The following is a 23,100-nucleotide window of genomic DNA, read 5'->3' on the forward strand; positions in this document are numbered from 1 at the left end:
ATCAAAGGTGACATTTGTAGATACTTATTCGTGTATTTATATTTATTTTTTACACACTTGAACGGACGTGAACTTGTTGATGCTGCTGAGGTGAATTGACCTTATTGTTCCGCTAGGGGGCAGCAGAGCGTCGCTGTCGCATGTAACGCTTCAACTACGACGACGAAGAAGAAGACAAACCGGAAGAGAAGCAAAGCAGCTCGTCTGTTGTTGTGTCGGTGAATTATTTGATTTTTTTCTGGAGAGAAACTCGTGGTTTTTACCCAAATACTAAAAATGGGGAAGCGGCAGCACCAGAAGGATAAGATGTGAGTGGTCACGTGTTTCCGGGTTCAAACAGCGACACCGAGACGTGCTTGTTGTGGTTAGCTTAGCATGCTAACGCTGTTTGTCAACGAGCTAACTTTACTTTTACTCTAATTTAACGTGTCTTACGGTGTTTTCATGTATTGTTGTGTGTTTCCCCCCCCCCCCTTCAGGTACATCACGTGTACAGAGTACACCAACTACTACGGAGGAAAACGGAACGGTTTGTATTTTACAACCTTTAACCCATAGACTGTGTTTATAATGTTAATAACTGAAAACAAACGTCATCAATCAACCACATTGTATCTGTATATTGTAAATATATATTTATATAAATGTTCTCAAGTCACAGTTCGTCTCATTGGAGTTAACAAGTTGCGACATCTCTGCAGTAAAACCTCAACAAGAGTAAAACGACCAAAAAACCCTTTAACAGTTATTAAAACCATGGAAACCTCAGAGTCATGTGTGAGGGATCATGGAAATGGAGCATAACAACAATATTAACATTTATTATAAAAGACAGTGACTAACATGAGCAAAGAGGTTTATTAATATTTCACGTATTTGTACATAGTCTGACAGATGAAGGGGCAGTACTGTTAGAATATGTGAGTAGAAGTATTGTGTATCTGAGCTCTAGTTGTATTAATAATCCACAATCATCTGCGATCATCAGTCACAGCTCTGAAGTTCCTGTTCGGATACTTTATGAATCTTTCCTTTCTTGTAGTTTTACTTTCCAGTAATACACATAAATATATTGATTATGCATTATTTAAGCACAGTGAGGAGGTAACTGTTAATTGTTATTAATTATCAAACTATTTTATTATCAACATTTCCACCAATCGCTGTCTTCAAAATAAAGCGTCAAGCTGCTGTTCACAGACCAGTTTTTGAAAGTGTTTAAAACCAAGTATATGTCTAGAAATTAAAGAAGTTTGAAGTATGTCTTTATGTTTTTATTTTCCAGTGATCCCTCAGGCAAACTTCAGACGCCTTCCATTCGACCACTGCAGGTAAGAAGAAGCACAACACGGTTAAATTAGAAGACAATGAAATCATGTCCTCGCTGTTCTGTTAATATATTATATAATTTGACAATAATACTGCACAGATGTTAAAAACTAGTTTAAAACTCATAGCTGAATATGTGTTTCTACCGAGTTATTTCTAAGCAGTTTTCTCTGAAACCTTTCAGCTTGTCCCTGCAGCCGTTTGAGTATCCTGTCTGCACGGAGGAGGGAGTCCTCTTTGACCTGCTGTAAGAACATGTTATTTAATAAATATATATATATATATTTTAAAGATGTCTGCTGGACTCTAAGTGAAGCTTGGTCTGTCGGTTGTTATTGGGTAATTCTTTAATAGTTTACTTCCTCTCTTCTCTTTGTTTTAGGAGCATTGTTCCGTGGATTAAGAGGTTCGGCACTAATCCGATCTCTGGAGAGGTAAGAAAAGAGTGATTCTCTTCATATCTACTGTCATTCATTACCACATTGACATGTGTTCTGCAGCTGTTTAGGGGTTGAAATATGAAAATGTATATTGAACGCTGTTTTCAGACATGAAGCACTGGTGTCCAGCTGCATGTGAAGATGCAAATATCAGAGTCAATTACACCGGACACTTGTTTGGAAACTTTAATGAGACACAGTTAAAAATCTAAAGTGAAAATCATCATTGGTTGTATCTAAACGTTTAAAATGTAAAAACGTTGTTGATTGCATGTTAACACTTGTTTGTTCGTTCCCATAGAAACTGGAAGCAAAGTCTCTGATCAAACTCAACTTCGCCAAGAACAACGATGGTAAATAAGCACGAGTTCCGTCTCATTCAACCTCCAAGGTTTCACACAGACACTAATTACAGAGCATAATAAGGTTAACACTGACATCAGGGCTTAATTTCTCAGCTCCAAATCACCAAAACCAGTGGGTAGTTGGGAAATTAAAAGGTCAGAGCCACAGTCATGTCACTGCAGTTCTGTGTGAGAGCTTTTCAAGGAGCAAATTAAAGCAAGTGGCTACGGGAGAGGAGATGGAACTCAGCAGGGGAAACATTCAGGAGGAGATTCTTGAGTTTTCAGTCTGTGACTCTGCTGCTTTGCTTTCCTGTGATGTTTTCTTTTCTTTCCACCAGGGAAGTATCACTGCCCAGTTCTGTACAACATCTTCACAAACAACTCTCACATCGTCACCAACAAGGTCACAGGCAACGTCTTCTCTAACGAGGTGAGTGACATCACCGACGTACCACTGATCCTTACACGACCACTTTGTCCTGAATGTCTCAAATTACACAAACACTAAGCTGCAGAGATGTTTAATGTTGATTTGGACGTCAGTGTGATACAGTGTACACGGTCTCAAAATAAAACGAGGATTAAACCTGTTCAGGATACATTTCCTCTGTTATTTATAATTGTTATTTAAAATATTTCTGTTTCCACTCAGGCTGTGGAGCAACTCAACATTAAGACCAAGAGTTTTAGAGATCTCCTCTCCGATGAACCCTTCACCAGAAAGGACATCATCACAATTCAGGTGGGTTGTTGCTTTGGTTCACAAAGGTTGTTATTATTATTATTATTATTATTATTATTACAAAAGAACAGTAGCCTATATTGTTTAGTTGATTTTTGTTTTGTCTTCGTAGGATCCAACAAATCTGGATAAATTCAATGTTTCCGAATTCTTCCACGTGAAGAACAACCTGAAGGTGTTGGATCCAGGTGAGTTGTAGAGATGATGTTTGCATTAAACATGAAATGATCGAGGGATTAAATTATAAGGATTCAGAAAATAATGAGCCTCTGGAAATGAAAGTCTGAATCAAGCGATGATGATCTGTTCTTCCAATATACAAAATGTAATACCGGGGAATAATATTGACAAATTGAGAACTTGGTGAGTTTCACTGGTTCAGGAACTTCAGCTGCTTCTGTGCTTCATGATGATTCACAGGATGTTTGCAGAACTGCTGCAGAACTGATCATAGTTTTGCACATTTGGTAAATTAATTTTCTTCGACAGAAGTTGCGTCGCCTGATGCTTGAACATATTTCGTATTTATTTAGTTACATCACATCCTTTTAAAGCCCAAAACAATGGAACAATAGCTTAAGACAAGTGTTTAAATGCCTTAAGTCTCAATAATCTTTGGACTATGAAAGAGCTTCATTTAAATGATTTCCTGCCTCTTTCTGTTTTTCTCAGAGGAGGAAAAGGCCAAGCTGCACCCCCAGTACCACCTGAAGACCACCAACCTGGAGACCAGGGAGACGTTAGCTGAGCTGTACAAAGACTACAAGGGCGACAAGCTGCTGGCGTCCACCATGTTGGTGCCCGTGCCCAAGAAGACGGACAAGTTAAACGCTGTAAGGAAAAACATTATGATGCTCACTTTATTTAAAACTGAAACCTGTGGAGGGAACATGAGGAATGAGCAAGAAACTCTGAGTTAAAATATCAAACATAAGCAGAAAAACAGATTCACATCTTGGTGAAGTAAGTAAATCACCTGATGGTTGTGGGTTCACATCCTGTGTCTGTGTGCGACAGACAGGAAGCCAGAGCTGACCACATGGGATTCAGTTTCACACATCTAAAGTAACAATGAATTGAATTCTGTAATTCACTTTCACTTTCAGTAAATTAGAGGTAGGTGAAAGATCTGAAGGTCTTCAAACTGGTTGTTAAAAGGTTCCCAGGTAAAACCAGCACTGGAACCTGCAGTAGAACCAGCAGTAGAACAACCAGTAGAACCAGCAGTAGAACCACCAGTAGAACCAGCAGTAGAACAACCAGTAGAACCACCAGTAGAACCACCAGTAGAACCACCAGTAGAACCAGTCCAGCACAAGGTCTCAGTTCACTTTGGTGGAAACCAGGTCCAGTTTTATCAGTTGTTGATTCATAAGAAATCATTTTTCCAGTTTCAGCTCTTAGGAGATTAAAAAAATATAAAAGTAATTTTCTCATGAATAATTTATTAAAAGCATTAAAATAGATTTATCAGTTCTACAGTAAATCCAGTGAAGAAGTGTAACTTTCACTTCGTCCACCAGGAGGAGCCAAACACACATTAATAGATGAACTGCACTGACGACAACAAGACAAAACAACAACATCGAGAAACAGAACAAAGGATGTTTCAGTGTTGTGAGGATTGTAGATAATATTTAACATGTGCATTCAATGAATTACAGAAAATGTCCGTATTCACAAAGATATTTAGAAAACAGGTTAAAATCTAAAATATTAGACATAATTAAACCTTTGAGTTTGGAATGTAATTGGTAGAAAAGGATTAACTTTGAAACACGGTCTGGATTCTTTGTGTTACCTGGTGTAAACTTCTGGCCTCAGTGGTTCCTGGTTGAATTAAAGGGAAAGCAATAATTCAGATGCTGAACAAAGAAGGTCGTCCGTGGTCACGCTGCCTCGGAGACGTATCCTTGAATAACCGGGTGGTGGTGGCGGCAGTGGAGGAGGAAGAGGAGGAGGAAGAGGAGGAGGAGGAATCCTGATTCACTTTGAGAGACAACATCTCTGCTTTTATCAGCTGCTGCTGCAAGTCTGGTTTCAGACCTGGAGAGCATCTGAGTTCATGTAGAAGATTCATGTTCATTAAAATACAAAATATGAGTAAGTAGATTTAATTACCGTGAAAATTTGTAAAGCAAACGTGAATTACTCTCATTGGAGGTTTTAAAAAATGTATACTACAACCTTTTTGGTGCGTGAGCTTCCTCGCTTTGCAAATTTACATCATTATTTATATTTGGGAAAGCAAAGAAGGAAATGAAATGACATTTTTTGGTGAGATTTTCATTTGAAGTCAAAGGGAAAAACCAAATGTCTGTGAATTCACAAAGCTTTAAGTTTGTCTTGTTTACTGGTTTTCACTTTTGGAAAATAAGGAGTGAAACATCATCATTAGTGTAAAGGTCTTTCACACCAAATCTGAATTCTTCCTCCAAAACTGTCGCACATTTAAAAATGATTTCAACCTCAAGTTGCTTCAATCACGTTTGACATGAGACACATAAGAAATTAATCCCATTTTTCAAAACAGATAGATTTAGCTGTGTTTTTCTGTCTAAGTTGTTCCACAGAGTTGTTTGATCTGGTGTCAGAGCTGGTTTGACTCAAACTGGATCACTGATGATTAAGTCATTGTAGTAAAGTAATTATTTTACATTAAACTTGAGAAGCAGCAGAGCTTCCCCTGGCTTGCTCTCAGTTCAGTGGAGGTGACGCTCAGACAGACTCTGAGGGAACCGGGGATGTAGGTCAGACGGAGCAACCAAGGTGAAGTCTGTGCTTTCATGCGTCTTCACAAGAACTAGAGCAGAAGAATTCTAAGCCAGGACTGTAGAATAGACGTGAGCTTTTAAAATCCATTTTCACTTCCCAGCTTTCATCTTCTCTCAGCTCTTATTCTCTTAGACCTAAATAACTGCTCCGGTCTCCCGGCTGGGTTTTGTGGTATTTTTAGGGTGAACATCACTATTCAGCAAATGTATTCTACTAGAATTTAAGCTCAAACAAATCTTAAAGCATCTTAAGTGCCTCGAATCATGAGATGGCAGCGATTTCTCCACGACATTATCTTGAATTTTCCCTGCAGCCCCCGAGTGAGATGTCTGTAAAACGCTGTGAGTTCATGTGAGGAAGAAGCAGAAAGATTCACAGCGAGCGAGCGAACGTGTCGATGACGTTTCTAACACGAGACACACCAGGGCTTTCAAAACTTCACCTTTAATACTTGTTATTGTTCTTTATTCACAAGTAGGTGCACGTCTGAAAGGAACATTTCTGATTTGAAAATGAAAAATGTGCACATATGACAAAGTGAACCCTAAAACAACTAAACTGTTGTAAAGAGCTTGTTTTTATTAGTCAAAAGGGAAAATATGAAGTTGTTACCTCGAACCAATTTGTATTTATCAAGGGATCAAACCCACTTCTCTCAGGTTCGGGTGTTTGTTTTTTGTTTACAAGGCCACGTGCCATAATAAATCTTTCATAAATCAAAAAATATACAAGGTCTCTGCTGTTCAGAGCCGTTTTCATTCTGTTATATTTTTAGAAAGAAGAAACTAAAAGCAACCCATTCATTGGCCTTTGAAGTTAACCAACATCATAAATGAATTCATTAACAGCAGACGTAGTGTTTTCGAAGGTGAGAAAACATTCATATTTCAAACTGTAACTTTCTCTCTCTCCTCCCTCAGGCTCATTACTCCACAGGCACAGTGTCGGCCTCCTTCACGTCCACGGCCATGACTCCGGCAACTATACACGTCGCAGGCGAGTGAACGTGTCCTCAGATTCCCAACAGAAAGAAACATTTAGTTCAACACGTTCATCTTTATTAATCCAGCGGAGTCGGGACGGTCACGCTCGTGCAGCTTTGTGCGACTGTGTTTCCTCTTCCTGTCGGACTCTGAGCTGCTTAATGGGAAAGATTCACTGTAACACAACTGTGTGTAGTAGATTCACTACACTTCAGAAGAAGATGATGGGTTTTACATTCAGTGACCTCATTCAAGGTTTTAGAAAGACAATCGTGTGGACATGCATTGTCTCTACATTGTATAGACAATGCATGTATATATAATATCCATATATTCAGTTCCAGAGTCTGGGACAGAAAACTTTGTTCCCTCCAAGTTGGAAGAATCTAGAAATTAGTACATAAAGCATTAAGTACTCAAAAGGCACTTCTGGCAAGAATGAGTGTTATAATATGGGAAATATATTTAAGTGTGTATTTACAGACGTCAGTATTCATGATTTAAAATCAACAATTACTATATATTATATCACCTCAATATTTACAGCTATGTTCCACTTCAGATTGTCCAAAAAATTTCCTTGTTCTTTCATTCTCATATTCATACAGACGACATTGGTCTTCAAATATATAACAGGCTATCTACATTTAATTGTAAAATACAATATTATAAAGTTAGAGGGGAAAGCAGCATTGAAGTACAAATAAAGCAAAATAAATTTGAAGAATAGAATTGTCCAAAATGTCTCAGTGAGCTGAAGTATTAAGATTCACTTCACTGGGACTTCAATGATTAAGAGGTGTGTCCCAATACTTACATCCATATGGTTTGTGTGTTTGTATAGTAAAGACAGGATTTATATTTTAGTTACTGATTTATTTATGTCTCTGAATCTGTATTTTTAGTTTTTACTTTTGGTAAAAAAGTGATTTGGATAAATAATGTTCATGAGAGAATAATTTCTGTGTGAATCTAAATCACCGTCACACTGACGAAGCTCTGAGTGTTTTCAAAGGTCAGAGACTTTAACCTTCAGCAACATGAGGCTCACAAACAATCAATGTCTCAGTCTCAAAAGGTTGTTCATTAATAAGTCACAAGAACTGAAATCATATTTTCCGGTTGCAGAGGCCATCGCTGACGACACGGTGCGTTACGGCTACGTGAAGAAGAAGGGCTACGTCCGCCTCCACACCAACAAGGGGGACGTGAACGTGGAGCTGCACTGTGATAAGGTAACAACACACACACACACACACACACACACACACACACACACACACACACACACACACACACACACACACACACACACAAACTCACATTCTGACTCGGCTGATATTTAATGAAGGCGTCTTGTGATGTTGCTGTGACGGAGGCGTGGCCTCAGCTCCAGCTCGACGCCTCCAAACGCTTCAATCCACTCTTTAACAGAGTCTGTCCTCCAGCCGGCCGAGTTTCACCTCCTGGCAAAGACGTGTTTGGCGAGTTCCTCCTTTTTAAGGTTGTTCGTCGGCTCCTGAGAGACGGGACGCGTTCCAGGAATGTGTTTCTGCCCCGGTAACCAGGCGTCTGGGGAGCTGGGTTCTCATTGGCTCCTGAGCCGTCCAATCAGAATAATGATCGGATGGAGGCAGCGGTTTGACGAGCTGCCCTCAGTGCTCCTACTCCTCCTTCTCCTCCTCCTCCTCCTCCTCCTCCTCCTCCTCCTCCTCCTCCTCCTCCTCCTCCTCCTCCTCCTCCTCCTCCTCCTCCTCCTCCTCCTCCTCCTCCTCCTCCTTCTCAGCACCTTCCTCCTCCTCCTCCATCTCCTCCTCAGCACCCTCCTCCTCCTCCTCCTCCTCAGCACCTTCCTCCTCTTCCTCCTCCTCCTCCCACTCCTCCTCCTCACCTTCCTCCTCCTCCTTCTCCTCCTCCTCCTCTTCCTCCTCCTCCTCCTCAGCACCTTCCTCCTCAGCACCTTCCTCCTCCTCAATACCTTCCTCCTCCTCCTCCTCCTCCTCCTCCTCAATACCTTCCTCCTTCTCCTCCTCCTCCTCCTCCTCCTCCTCCTCCTCCTCCTCCTCAGCACCTTCCTCCTCCTCCTCCTCCTCAGCACCTTCCTCCTCCTCCTCCTCAGCACCTTCCTCCTCGCACTCCTCCTCCGCCTCCTCCTGCTCCTCACCTTCCTCCTCCTCAACTTCTTCCTCCTCCTCCTCACCCTCCTCTTCCTCCTCCTCCTCCTCCTCACCTTCCTCCTCCTCCTCCTCAGCACCTTCCTCCTCCTCCTCAGCACCTTCCTCCTCCTCAATACCTTCCTCCTTCCACTCCTCCTCCTCTTCCTCCTCCTCCTCCTCTTCCTCCTCTTCCTCCTTCCACTCCTCCTCCTCCTCCTCCTCCTCCTCCTCCTCCTCCTCCTCCTCCTCCTCCTCCTCCTCCTCCTCCTCCTCCTCCTCCTCCTCCTCCTCCTCCTCAGCACCTTCCTCCTCCCACTCCTCCTCCTCCTCCTCCTCCTCCTCCTCCTCCTCAGCACCTTCCTCCTCCTCCTCAGCACCTTCCTCCTCCCACTCCTCCTCCTCACCCTCCTCCTCCTCCTCCTCCTCCTCCTCCCCAGTGGTTCTCACACAGCAGCTCTATTCCTGGCCTGCTGTTTATGAATTAATGAGCGCTGCCTCACTGTCACATGCACTCTCAGTCCGTAGCCCCACCCCCCCCCCCCACCCCCCCTCCTCCCAGGTTGTGTATTTTATTCCAACACTGTGGAAGTGGTTCAGATCTAAGTTGTTGTTTTCATTATGTTTAACAACTGAAAAGGAGGTTTTTAAAAATTTTTGGGTAATTTCTCAAGAACTAAGTCAAACGAGATCTTGAATTGGTGAAACTTGTTGCAGATCCAGATGATCCAGATGATCCAGATGCATCTGACCTCATATGTAACTTCTTGACCTTCACCGCATCCTTCTCTTTAACTTTCAGTGATGTGCATAGGTTGCTGGGGATCTAAACACATGCACACAATCTTGGCACAGAATACATTTTTTATTTTCTCAGACTAATGGAATTATTTTAATGGCTTTTATGTCCCTCATCCCCCCCGGGTGATACTTGTAGAGGAGAAGAGCTCGTAAGTTAATGTGAATTAACATTTCTTAAGCCTGAGTCAGCAAATTCTGTTTCCCTGCTGACATCACTGATTGCTGACAGCTTGAGGAAGCCAGGCTTGTTTTTATGTGGATTGCATTCGAAACATTCCCGGGATGAAAACTCTCTCAGAGAAACGGAGACACAAACACAGGAGTGGTGGACACGCTAAATTAATCACTAATACGACGCCTGCATGTCACAGATAAAGAGATAAAAGTTTCTGCATACAGATCAGAAGCATTTAGATGAAAGAAAAGAAAAGGTTTGAATTTCCTGAAATGTTATTAATGCAAACTTGTTATCTGTTCTAAGGAGACCGTTTCTCATGAGATTAGAGTTTGAGGCGTTCTGTTCCATTCCAGAAATTCTATTTAATGACTAAAATTGGTTTAAAACAAATCCCTGTTTTTAGTTTCTTCCTTCTTTTTGTGGAGGGGTTTAAAACAATAAGCCTCTTTGTACCGGAGTGCTCTGAAAAACCAGGATTTACCATGAAGGGTAAAGGAAGCAGCGAGTCGAGCCTCAGCTGCAGAATTGAGACGTAGGAGGAAATAAGACCAGCGGAGCTTAAAGGAACTCGTCACACAACGAAAGGCCGATGAATAAAAAACAGGTTTTATGAAGTTTCTTGGAAACCACCAACCACTGCTGCCGGGGGGGTAAAGTTAAGTTTCTCTCCCACACACAGACGTGTTCCTCGAGGCCATTCACAGACACAGGTCGACCCTCCAGCAAGAGGAAGAATCCAGATATGTTTCCTTTAAATACACCAACACAACATCTTTGTAACTGTGTAGAATACCTGGGTTCTATCTACAGAGCTCACCAGCGTGGTTCCCATTCACAAAATCTGAAATGGAGATTTTCATTATCAGCCATAATATTTTAACCATCCGAGGTAGACTTGCTACGAAATTGTGAAACGATGTTAGGTGCTCCTGAAGAAATGACAAGTCTGTACGATATCAACCTTGGTTAAAGGAAAACTACACTACCCACAATCCTCAGGTGTAATAGTGGCATCACTGTAAGAAGGGAAATTATATCCAGAACTGCAAAAATCATGTCAGTTTTTTTAATCGAATGATTCAGCGTTGCATTACGTTTACCACAGAGCAGCCACTCCCTATGGTTTATGGGACGTAGATAATATCTGTTCTGATATCTATGGTATAATATCTGGAGGTTGATATGTAAAGTCATGTCCCGAACCTCCGCCAAGACCAGACAGTTCCTTCAACTCAATCAAGCTGCACCAAATATCGGGACTCATGAATAATTCTCTGAGAAATATATGAAAATATTAAAAAAAGTCTCTCACAATGTTAAGAAAGCTGAATAAGAAACCCCTTGATCCGTCCCCTGAGCTGGATCTGCACTAACATGTAATGGTTACAGATAATCTCTAAACTTATAGAGCAGCTGATATTATCGACTGTGGAGAAACCTTCCACGACCCCAGTTACTGAGAAGCTGAACTATGTCAGTTGATGATACAGTTGTTTAAATGTCTGTTGATCTAATAATCGTGTCTCTCTCTGTCCTCCAGGTTCCCAAAGCTGGAGAGAACTTTGTCCGTCTGTGTAAGAAAGGATACTACGATGGCACGGTCTTCCACAGGTCCATCAGGAACTTCATGGTGAGGACTTGAACTCGACCTTAATGCTTTTCTGCTTCTCTCTCGTCGGGATGTTTGCTTTCCTCTGCACCAACAGAGGGGAGTTTGAACTGGTTATATCAACAAAAACAGGAATACTGAGAATTTCAATACAGAGAGGGAGATGTAATAAAAGCACGAGTGACAGTTTCCAGAGAAAAAAGATTTTATCAGAGCAATGCAAATGGGTTGGGATTTGTGACGTCTCATAACTGGAAATGTTGAAGAAAAATGTTGTTAAACAAATGTTGGTTAGTTAATGATCATCCAAAAGTTCACACCCACCATCACTATCTATTTTTAAATCTGTATTGTTTCTCCTCTTCCATTACTGAGATGTTTTATATGAATGTTGGAGAATAAGGTTTAGATTATTTTATAATACCCACCTACCCATGAATTACTAACCAGGGTGTCATTCACCTCGTCTGTTGTTGAGATAATTACACATGTGAGTGTGTATCACTTCAGAGACGAGTAAACACACAAACTCTTTGTTCTTGACCCGACTCTGAATGTGAAACCACAGATCTCTGATGTCAGCTCCATAATGAAAGTGGCTCAGAGTGGACATCTGCTCTCAAAAGGACTCTCTTTCCATTCTATCCCCTGGTTTTCATACGCAGCGATTTGCAAGCTTTGAATTGTGTATCCCTCATTACTGGTCGTGGCCTCGGAGGGAATATTGTCATGACAACAAACACTTGAAGTGCAGTGTGTTAATGGGATCAGGAACGTGGCTCCTGCTTCCTTCTTCAAAGCCGTTTATCTCGACCATGTAGGTGAACTGAACATCCAAGATAGATTCAAGATTCAAGATTTTTTATTATCAAATGCACAACAATAACATGAAGCAGTCACAGGCAATGAAATGCTTGAGTCACAGGCTCTCTTCTAGCAATGCTCAATAATTACAACCAAAAAAATTAAATAGAAATAGTATAAAATAGAATATAATAGAATATCAAAAATTAAAAATAGAAAATAAAATGTATATATCTTAATATATATATATATACAGCTCAAGAGAACAATAGAACAACAATAGTTAACTTGTGTGCAGTAGTGCAAATATTCAAATATGCCAGGGTGCTGGTTTGGTGGAGTTATTGCCGTTCAGAGGAGTTTAAAAGTCTTATGGCCGGGGGGATGAAACTGTCAAGAACGTAGCAATAAAGCTGAATAAAGAGCAAACAATGGGGAAAACATTAGAAACACAATCAGCTCCTGCTTCCTCTACTGTTGGCAGAAGTGATTTTGCCCGGCCCGGGGTCACAGCGTCCACACACACACACATGGCAGGAACCCACTCGCCACCAGTCGCTCCGCAGCACCTCCGGTGGTCAGAACCTGCAGCTTTTCGGAGAAGTCGCTCTTGATTAACAATGAACAATGGAGGCCAGTATCCTGCCAGGCTTTGACGTCTGTTCCTAATGATTCCAAGGAACCCGACTCCAGTTTGGCTGTTTGACAAAAGGAAATCTAACGTTACAAGTTAAACCCTCATTCGACCACTTAACAGAAATTGAACATTTTCCCTGTAATAGGTAAAAGGAACAAAGTGCGTATTCAGCTTTGGATGTGCATCACACGTAACCGAGTTTGTTTTTTGTTTCCAGATCCAAGGAGGAGACCCAACTGGAACCGGTACAGGTGAGAACCAGAACCAGCACTCACTCCACATGTTCACTTGCATAACAAGCTCCCTGTTGAATTATTAATAGTTCCCTTTTGGAAGCTTTGCGTAAAAACCCGCTGGCAACTTAACGTGTAAGTCAAGAGTGTTACTAAATATACTCTGCAGAGGCACATGGGGGTTCAGAAGAAACACACACACACAGAGAGAGAGTGATTATTTGGAGGGAAAGGGGCTGGGTGTAGGGTACAGAAAGGGGGGGGGGGTTGTTAAACAACCAAACAACCAGCGTTCGGTGTCGTTCTCCTGTTTTTTAAAGTGCGTTTCAAAGGCAGCTCCGTGTAATTGACTGCAAGGCCTCGTCCAGTTCATTTCCTGCCTTCACAGAGAGCGCTTTGTGTCGGTGGGCGTCTCTGAACGCTACACAAAATACACACACACACTGACAGATTTATGAAGGTGTAGAATATTTGGCTTGGGTGAAACTCTCGTCATCACCTGGAGCGAACAACGTGTTCACTGAAAACCATGAACAGACTTTGTGATGTGTTTTTAAAGACGACTTCTCCTCGTGCAGAACCAACACGGTGCTTTCACTTTAACTTTAATGACGACTTGCTGCAGAGGAAGTGATTCTAAGGAAACGTCTCCATGAATTGAGGCCATGCAAGAAAATCCCACCTAAAAATGTGAGCTCATTGTGAGTGAATCCTTGTGTTTCATTGTCTCCATGTAAATTGAGCAGAGACACTTCCTGGAAGCTGCTCACTGAGGCGTTCCAGCTCCAGTTCAGATAAGCCTCATTTATCTTAAACCCTCCTGAAGGAGCAGCTTCGGAGGAGGAGATGTTTTAAACATCCTCTTGTAAATGAGAACCCGGACTCACACTCAGCTCTCGTGTTGTGCAGCGGTCAGATAATGTGCTCGTTAGTCGAGATGCCTCGTGGCTCTCGGACGGAGACGTCCTCTTCTGTTTTCCTACGCTCTTTGAATCACTTGAAATAACAACAGAGCGACTGCAGCTTCACAGACTGTCGGTGGTGAGGAGTGACAAACTCCTCCCTCTTCTCTTTGTTCACGATCCAGACGTACGGAGGTAAAATGTCAACAAGTTGATGAATTATGCAGAAATGTCACCGGGGGGATGTTGATGGCTGCACAACACCTCAGACGAGCTGATTGGCTGGTGGTACACGCTTACACACCTCCAACCAATCACACACACACAGCACACACTCATAGTTCTATACACACACACACACACACACGGTTTCATGCACGTACACCAGCTGGCAGGACACAAACTGAAACACACCTCCGGGCGACAGATCCTCTTCCCCATCGTGAGCCAATAAGCTCCCGCCGTGCGTGTTCCTGTAAACTCCTCCTGATGAATCTCCATGATGAAGTCGGTCTGAATAAAGATTCTCAGCTCTCATCCTGATGAATCTCTATGATGAAGTCGGTCTGAATAAAGATTCTCAGCTGAAGCCTCTGGACGTGGATCCATGTTCAAGGGCAAACCGGCCTTTAGCTCCCCGTGAAATCACACTGGAATGCTGCATTCATTTGAATGAGCGAGTGTTGTGTGTTGTTTTCATACAAACTAAGAGGATTATGACACTGAAACACACACTTTAATCAGATCTACACACCAACGTCTCCACATTAAACTCCAGATGGTTCAGTTAAACGACAGATTAACACTGAACTAACTGTCCGTGAACTGAAGGAAAAGCACTCGATGGTTTCCTTTAATAACCTGTTGGACTTGTTGTATTCGTCCAAACAAACTTTCTTTTCCTTATCCAGGACATTTAATTCATACTTTAAGATGTCCCTGTGTAATTATTGGCAGACACAAACTTGCTTAATCATTTACATGTTCTTCCTGAGACTTTTGCAACATGAGGTTTTGACTTGTTGTATCTGGATGATAAAATAAAGATGGACGACATGGCAGCTCCTCAAAACTTATGTTTCTAATACGTTTGGTTTGAATTGGTTGAAACAGAAGCGTCATCATGATTGACAGCTGAGTTTGACTCTGATTGGTCGAGTGTGTGTTTCAGCAGGAACTTGTTACCTCCGCTCAATCAAAGTGTGAATCTGGGATTTGTTTTGGCTTCATTTCTGGAGAGTGGGAGAAAGTGGAGATGTCTCATCTGTCTTTATTCCCAGTCTGCGTATCAGCCTGAGAAATGGATTCACTTTTATACTGTCGAGTGTGCATCATCGTGAAGTGTCAGGTGGTTCAGTGACTCCTATCTCCGCTCTGTCTGCTGAAGTAATCTGTTCCACTTCAAGAGGAAACCACGGATAGAAACGCCTGAACTCCAGTGAACTGGGATTCTGACTCTGACAACACGTCTCCTGTGAGGAAGGATTCATCGTCTGAATAAATATTTGAGTTTTACCAAATGTGCCACAGTCCCTGATGGGAGGGGAGAGATGAATATGTGTTACTGCTTCTGAGGACTCTGTGGTGTCCCTGTAACTTCACTACCAGTCAGATGAAACCTTGTCTTGTCTCCTTGTCTCCTTCCTTCCTCCCTCATCCCTCTCTCCTTATCAGGTGGAGAATCCGCTTGGGGAAAACCTTTCAAGGATGAGTTCCGGCCCAACCTGTCCCACACCGGCCGCGGCATCCTCAGCATGGCCAACTCGGGTCCGGACACCAACAAGTCCCAGTTGTAAGAGACGCTCTTTAGAAAAGTGATTCTTCATAAACGTTGAACAGTCGCTGTGTCCTAGAAACTCTGTCTTTTCTTTCTATCTCGTCCTCGGTTTGATTTCTTTGTTGACGTCCCACAGCTGAGTCGGACGAGAACCGTGAGATGTTGTCGGAATGCGGGAAACTTTTTATTGTAGAATGGGATTTATCGTCCCCATATATTATTTAAAATCATCATTTCACCACAGTCAAGTCAATTTGAATAAATCTTCTCCACGAAGAAAAAGTTATGTAAGAAAAAAGGATTTTTACCAACTTAAAAACTAAAAAATTTCTTTAGAAATCTTCTCTTTGCTTTTTAATGTAAAACGGTTTTCATAGTTTAAAATCTTTGAAAGCACTACATTAATAAACAATAACAAATTACTTTATTGCCTCATATAAGTACTTTGTAATGTGTAACAGACAAGAACCTTATAAAACGGTGAACCAATAAGGAGGGTTTACGTCAAGTTGTACCTTTTTTAATAGAATATTTAAAAATATATACGCAGCTAAAGGTTTTTCAAAATGGTGGCTGAAACAAAACGCCGAACTACTCAACCAATCGAGGCTCTTCTTCTTCAGACATCATCTTTTTAAGTGCTCTAAATATATGTCGGATTTATACTAACGTTGCTTATTGTTCTGTTTCCTTTTCTCTCAGCTTCATCACATTCCGGTCGTGCAACTACCTCGACAGGAAGCACACCATATTTGGAAGGTAAACGTTTTATATTATTATTGTTGTTGTGAGTGATTTAGCAGCAGATGTTTGAATGAGATCATCCTGAGACGCTTGTTAAATCTTCTCCTCTCTCTCTCTCTCTCTCTCTCTCTCTCTCGCTCTCTCGCTCTCTCGCTCGCTCTCTCTCTCTCTCTCTCTCTCTCTCTCTCTTTACAGTGTAGATTCTACACCTTCCTATAGAGCTGCACACTGTAGAGCTATGTGTCTACAGGCTGTTATTTCAATGTGTCAGATAAACCTGCTGATTAACAAGCAATTAGGAAACACACATTAAGTGGGAGGAGCCTTGAAAGAGGCAGATGGCCAATATTACAAAATTTGATCAGGACACGACTTGTAATAAATACAAATTAAGAACTTTCTATATCGTAGCAAAGACACACGAAGTATAACTTTTGTTCTAACTAGATTTGTGCATAAATACAATTTTGCTTGGTGTGTGTGTGCAATCACAATTTGGAGGGGGGCTTTTGTCTCTCTCTCTCTCTCTCTCTCTCTCTCTCTCTCTCTCTCTCTCTCTCTCTCTCTCTCTCTCTCTCTCTCTCTCTCTCTCTCTCTCTCTCTCTCTCTCTCTCTCTCTCTCTCTCTCTCTCTCTCTCTCTCTCTCTCTCTCTCTCTCTCTCTCTCGCTCTTTCTCTCTGAGCAGGATCTTTAATGCTTTTCTTTTTGCAGATGTCTAAAAATATTCAGGCGGCTTTTAGCTGATTCTTCTCATGGTCGACGCACTTCAAGCTTCTGAGCGAGTTCAGCTTCTCGTGCATCCAGACTGTGGTTTGCTATCAGGACCAGGCGTGTGTTGTTTTCACTCCTGTCCATTGATTGGTTGGTTTGTGTGTAACCACGATTGTACAGAATCTACTGCACAGTTTACCACAAACAATCTGGTGTCGGTCCTGGCAGAACACTTTCAGTTTTGGTGCCTGTAAGGGAGAAGGGTCCCGGTAGAGTTGAGGTGTTTTCCTACATTTCCTGTTGTTCTTGTCTTGTGTTAATGCTCCATGTGTGAGTCCTCCTCAAACACAATATACTTTATTGTTTGTGTGCTGGACAAGGAGTTTGCAGTTTAAAGAGCAGAGTGAAGTGCTTGGTACCTCTGTGTTTGACCCACTATATATTTTCAGTTGTTTGTTTTCTCTGCGGTTTTTATATCTTAGATTTGTAAGCAGTGACATTGCAAAAGAACCCATATCCATATTTTTTGTTTTGGTAATTTTAAGGTAGATTTTTCCTCTGTTTCTATGTTTGTTTCTCAGCCGACATCTTTACTATTTTAGTTCACTCACAGTTTTCATCATTTCTTTTTTTCGGGGGTCGCAGCAGGAAGTGGTTTCCAGTGAAGAAGCTTTAAATACCCAGTGTGTCCTACCTGCTCAGAAACAAACCTCAGACACAGTCAGAGCAGCTGGAGACAGATGTTTACCTCAGGGGTTGGTGGAGACCTAACCCGAGTTAAAAGAGGTTGAATATTGGACTTGAGGTGATTTCAGGCAGCGGGTGGCTGCTGCTGTGGGAACCATCCATCCAGAGTGAAGTCCCCACAGGAGATATTTGTTTTCTTGTGGGAACAAAATATAAACTGGTTTGCACATGAGCCTCTGAAACTGAGAGATCTCTGCTGAGCAACTTCTGTTTTCACCTTCGAATGTCACACAATCAAATTCTTGCAGCTCTGACACATCTGCTGCACATGAAGCAATTAGTTCCCACACGGTCGTTATCCTGTGGGAACAAGTTGTTATCTTGTGCATCGGGACTTTAGGGACGAGTATAACACAACGTGAATTTGTTTTCTCAGACTTCATAATGATCTGCTTCCTGTCAGTTACTCTGAAAGTCACTGGGTTCTGTGGTTTGTATCACAGGTTGCTCAAGGGTTGTTTGTTATAGATTAATACACATTTGTTGCTTTTATGAGTTTTTCCATCTGGAGGTTGTGCGACTCAAATCAAACTGTGGTTCCTCTGGTCAGTGGAACCACTGTTTGTTTCCCTGAGTCTCTTCCTTCTCCGATCTGCAGTTTGGTGTCATGGCAGCTTGTAGAGCTTCAGTCTGAACGTCCTCGTGTTTCATCTTCTCACCTTTCACCTGCAGCAGCACACACACATCATCGCACAACTTCAAACACACAACCAGTGAGTGTGAGCAGGAAGTCAGGCTTAACCCCCCCCTCCCTCCCTCCTCCAGTGGAAGGTTGCCTGCAGTTCAGCGGCTCTGTAGTGGAGATGGATTTAGTGTCTGGCTAAAGGGCGATGTCACATCTTTATAAAGGTTATGTCATTTTGAACGGGGGGGGGGTGCATTAATTTCAGTGAGCTTCCCGTCTGTGGATCAGTTTTCTAGATTCATTAACGAGCCAATGTTAAAATGGAGCAGGTAGCGTTAGCTTCTTATTTAACGTCGACTCTGACGTTTCCGTTTTCGGGTTAAATTGTGCGTCGGTAGATTAGATCAGCTGGAGCTAATTAAAGGTGAAACTCCAGTGAAACTTCAGCCTGATGGTTCACAAGCTCCTCCCACCCGGCCGCCGCCGAGTCGCCTCAGAACCACACATCAGAGTGTGACATCAGAGTGTGACATCACCTTCTGCAGCTGGTAGTAACGATCAGCTGATGAGTCTGAGCTCGTCAGGAAGCTGGTGGGTTCAGTAATTAATCAATTAACATTAATATCAATATCACCTGTTGCTCGTTTCCAGGGTCGTGACCTCAGGTGCTGAAGTGAATCAGATTATTAACTGAAATAATCCTGAAGAATCTTGATTAACCAGCATTTAAAAACCGCTGAGTTTGTGATTTACAGAAGTTCAAGCTTCTTACTGAGATTCCATCAGGATCTGAACGGATTCAGACTGGATCAGAGTGGATTTGATTCTGGATTTGGTTTCAGTGAAATATATTCAAACCCTAAATCTGGTTCTGCCCTTGTTTGATCTGTGTGTGTGTGTGTGTGTGTGTGTGGGGAGGGGGACCTGGGTCTCTGTTGTGCTCACCTCTGTGTGTAGAACTTGACGCATGTTGTGTTGTGTGTTTGCAGGGTGGTGGGGGGGTTCGAGGCCCTCACAGCCATGGAGAACGTGGAGAGCGATCCCAAATCAGACAAACCAAAGGTAGGAGTCTGTGATGTTTACATGAGGAACGTGAACCGGAGCCGAGAGGACACGTCTCCGTCTCAGGGACGGGACTCTTCTCTTCTATTCACTCGTCCTCTCAGCTCTTCAGCTTCCACATGTCTCTCTCTCTCTCTCTCTCTGTCTTCCAGTCGGAGATCAAGCTCATCAGTGCCACGGTGTTCGTGGACCCGTACGAAGAAGCCGATGCTCAGGTTAGTGTCTCTTCACATGAACACTTCTGAATTAATGATGGAATTCATCCACATGCAGAGAAGAAGCATCATCTGCTGTGTGTGTGTGTGTGTGTGTGTGTGTGTGTATGTGTGTGTGTGTCAGTGAGTTTGAGCAGTGACAGAAATCATCCATTACATTCATGAGGATGTTGTTGTTGTTATTAGAATTTGTTTGCTAGTTAGCAGTATTGTGCAAAAACTTCTGAATTGATTTACATAAAATTATGTTGGCGGGGAGGACATGACCCAAAGAAGAACCCGTTTCATTTTGGTCCCGATCCGAATAAATGAGCAGATCCAGATTATTATTATTGTATATTGTTCACTACATTTGCAGTTTCCCACAGAATTAATCAAATCTATGTTATAACAGTGGATCACGTGCTGAAGGGAAAGTTGCTCTGATGCTCGACAGGTTCACAGACTGAAGAGCAGAAGACAAGCTCCTCAGTGAGAACTGTATTAATAACACGTGAGGGAACGTGAACTATGAGGTCTTCTTCTTTAGTGTTGCTGTGAATCGTTATCAGAGAATCAGTGAAAGAGTTTTCCTCCGTTGTCCTATGAACACCGGGGTCTTAATGTCCCACCTGGACATTGAAAGAGTGGACACGGTTTTAACAGCTGCTCAGAGTGAAGTCGCGTGTCCTCTGACATGCCTCTGACATGCGTGTCCTCTGACATGCGTGTCCTCTGTCATGCGTGTCCTCTGACATGCGTGTCCTCTGTCATGCGTGTCCTCTGTCATGCGTGTCCTCTGTCATGCGTGTCCTCTGACGTCTGTGTCCTCTGACATGCGTGTCCTCTGACGTCTGTGTCCTCTGTCATGCGTGTCCTCTGTCATGCGTGTCCTCTGTCATGTGTGTCCTCTGTCATGCGTGTCCTCTGACGTCTGTGTCCTCTGTCATGCGTGTCCTCTGTCATGCGTGTCCTCTGACTCCTCTGTGTCCTTCAGATCGCAGCAGAACGAGAGCAGGAGGTGCAGAGGCAGGAGGACGAGAAGGAGCAGGCCAGCGTCTCCCTGAAGAGGAGACAGGAGCGTCTGGGGCCTAAGACCTTCAAAGAGGGTGTGGGGAAATACATCAACCCTTCCAAAGTGTAAGAACGCACACACACACGCACACAGACACACACACACACGCTCTAACTCATTTACTATTCAAAGAACCTGTCCTCTGCTGCAGTAGAGACTCCTGTTAATGTTGCTGTGACGTCCACGTGTTTGTATAAAAGCTTCTGGAAGTTTAAAGATCATCGACTTGAAGTCAGAAGTTTCTTTGCTCCTCACCTGAACAAAGTGTTTTCTCTCAGTGAGACGTTGGATAAACGTGAAGGAAACAGATGATTAAACATTATACTGATGCAGAAGCAGCCCAGGCCTGATGTTCTGAATTTTCAATTATAGAGAAGATTACCTTTTATCCTCATGGGGATAATTCAGGGACATTTTTATGTGTTTTGGGTTTTTATAGGAGAGTTCATGTTTGTGTGGAACCATAAAGACATCGCTGCAACTTTAACATCAGACACAATAAAGAGATAAACACTTCACATCTCTGTTCTGTGGCTTTGCAGGGTTTTTATGGTGGTTTATGGATTTATGGTAGAAATAGTTTGTGTCGGAGAAGGTTTTATCTTCAGAATGAAATCCTCTGGTCCTGTTGCTGCTGTCACATCGTCTTTGTATTGAGAACTTTGAAGAGCTCGTCAGTATTAATGCTTTTGGCTCATTGAGACATTTCAGTTCTTAACAATGATCTCATAAGTTTTCAGGATGACAGAAATGACCTTTTAGCCTAAACACAAGGAAGTAGTTTTGTGTCTGAGCAGCAGTCGGTGGAGAAGCAGGAGTTAGTGACTGAAACCAGACGTATGAAGATTCCTCCTCTGGGAAACGTTCTACTTCGTCTTTGACCATCGCTTGTTGTAGCTTGTTCGTATCTGGGAGAGTTTTGGGCTCATTTCTGGATGTTGGGAGGAAATGGAAACATGTTGTTATCGTTATTTACAGTCTGTGTGTGGAAATATTGAATAAAACTTAATCATTCAGTCAATCCATCACCTCATAGTGACCGAATTTGGTCAAACTTGTATTTTACATAAGAAGCTGAGATTCTGGTGAACAACATATTTATCAAAGAACAGTTTAAATGTGAACATGAAGGTTATTGTTTTAAACGTGTGTTTGTAATGTTGTGTTCTCTTATTATATTATATGATATTATATAGTAAGCGTGTGTATATGTTGTGTTTCTCTCGTCCTGTGTCGATACTTCATATTTATTCCTCGTCCTCAGTGTGTTGATCTTCTGGTTCGGCTCTTTCAGAGTAAAACGTCCGGCAGCTGAAGATGAGAGCGGACCCTCCACCAGCGGAGCGTCCACCAGCAGAGCGACCATCAGGGGACCCTTACCCAGCAGAGTGTCCACCAGCGGGGGGGCCACCAGCGGACCCTCCACCAGCGGATCCTCCACCAGCGGACCCTCCACAGCCAAGAAGTCCAAAGGGAAGTCCAGTCTGGGAGACTTCAGCTCCTGGTAGCAGCGACACGTTCAGCTGCTCTGTATTTTTACTGGTTGAAGCTAAATATCGGCAGAATTAATCTCATTCACATCTACATTTGTATTATTGTTCATCATTTCTCAGTTTTGGTGTCTTGTGAAAGTTTCGATTAAAGTCACGTTTTTCAAAGATGGTGCGTTAACTTGTATTTTGTCACTTCCTGTGTGTTGTTTTAACTCTGTGTGTTTGTGCAGAAAGATTTCAACAGTTTTTAAGAGCAGACACGTCTCAGTAAGAATAAATTCATCTTATCACGATTCACCATCTGATCAATATTTGGGCTGAGACCATGTGATGGATCTGTGGTTGTGGGCAGATTAATCAACGTGGTGCAGGACGATCTGATTCCTTGATAAACACCAGAGGAGAGAGAGAGAGACTCGGGAGGTTTTACTCTCGGGTGAAGAACGACGCCGGCGCTCAGATCTGTTAAAGGATGAGAGTTCTTCAGCCGCTGCCTCTCAGAAAGCTGCAGGTAGAGAGTGAAGTCAAGGTGGCCGACGCATTAAAGATTCATCTGCAGCTCGGTCTCTTCATGTCCACAGAGGACGTCTGGTTCCTTCAGGACATTCAGATTCTCCTCATCCGGCAAAAACCCTGAAAAGTGTCTTCGCTGCTGGAAAGAGTGAAAAGAAAAGTTCAGAGTAGCTCTTCAAGTATTGGGTACATATTAAATATGAATGTGAGCCTTTAGGAATAAAGT

General features: G+C 42.5%; 1 protein-coding gene across 1 annotated transcript; it reads left to right on the forward strand.

Moving 5' to 3' along the window:
* The first annotated feature begins 173 nt into the window (after positions 1 to 173).
* ppil2 (peptidylprolyl isomerase (cyclophilin)-like 2) lies at positions 174 to 22,528 on the forward strand. The gene is made up of 20 exons (XM_061071286.1): positions 174 to 308; positions 480 to 529; positions 1,286 to 1,331; positions 1,514 to 1,576; positions 1,712 to 1,763; positions 2,071 to 2,122; positions 2,455 to 2,546; positions 2,769 to 2,858; positions 2,971 to 3,046; positions 3,531 to 3,691; positions 6,554 to 6,629; positions 7,745 to 7,851; positions 11,289 to 11,378; positions 13,016 to 13,049; positions 15,608 to 15,725; positions 16,413 to 16,469; positions 19,527 to 19,599; positions 19,752 to 19,814; positions 20,791 to 20,933; positions 22,163 to 22,528. The coding sequence occupies exons 1-20, from the start codon at positions 277 to 279 to the stop codon at positions 22,374 to 22,376; spliced, it is 1,689 nt and encodes a 562-aa protein (XP_060927269.1). The 5' UTR covers positions 174 to 276; the 3' UTR covers positions 22,377 to 22,528.
* Positions 22,529 to 23,100: the final 572 nt, after the last annotated feature.

Source organism: Limanda limanda, chromosome 5 (assembly GCF_963576545.1).
Source record: "Limanda limanda chromosome 5, fLimLim1.1, whole genome shotgun sequence".
Taxonomy (NCBI): domain Eukaryota; kingdom Metazoa; phylum Chordata; class Actinopteri; order Pleuronectiformes; family Pleuronectidae; genus Limanda; species Limanda limanda.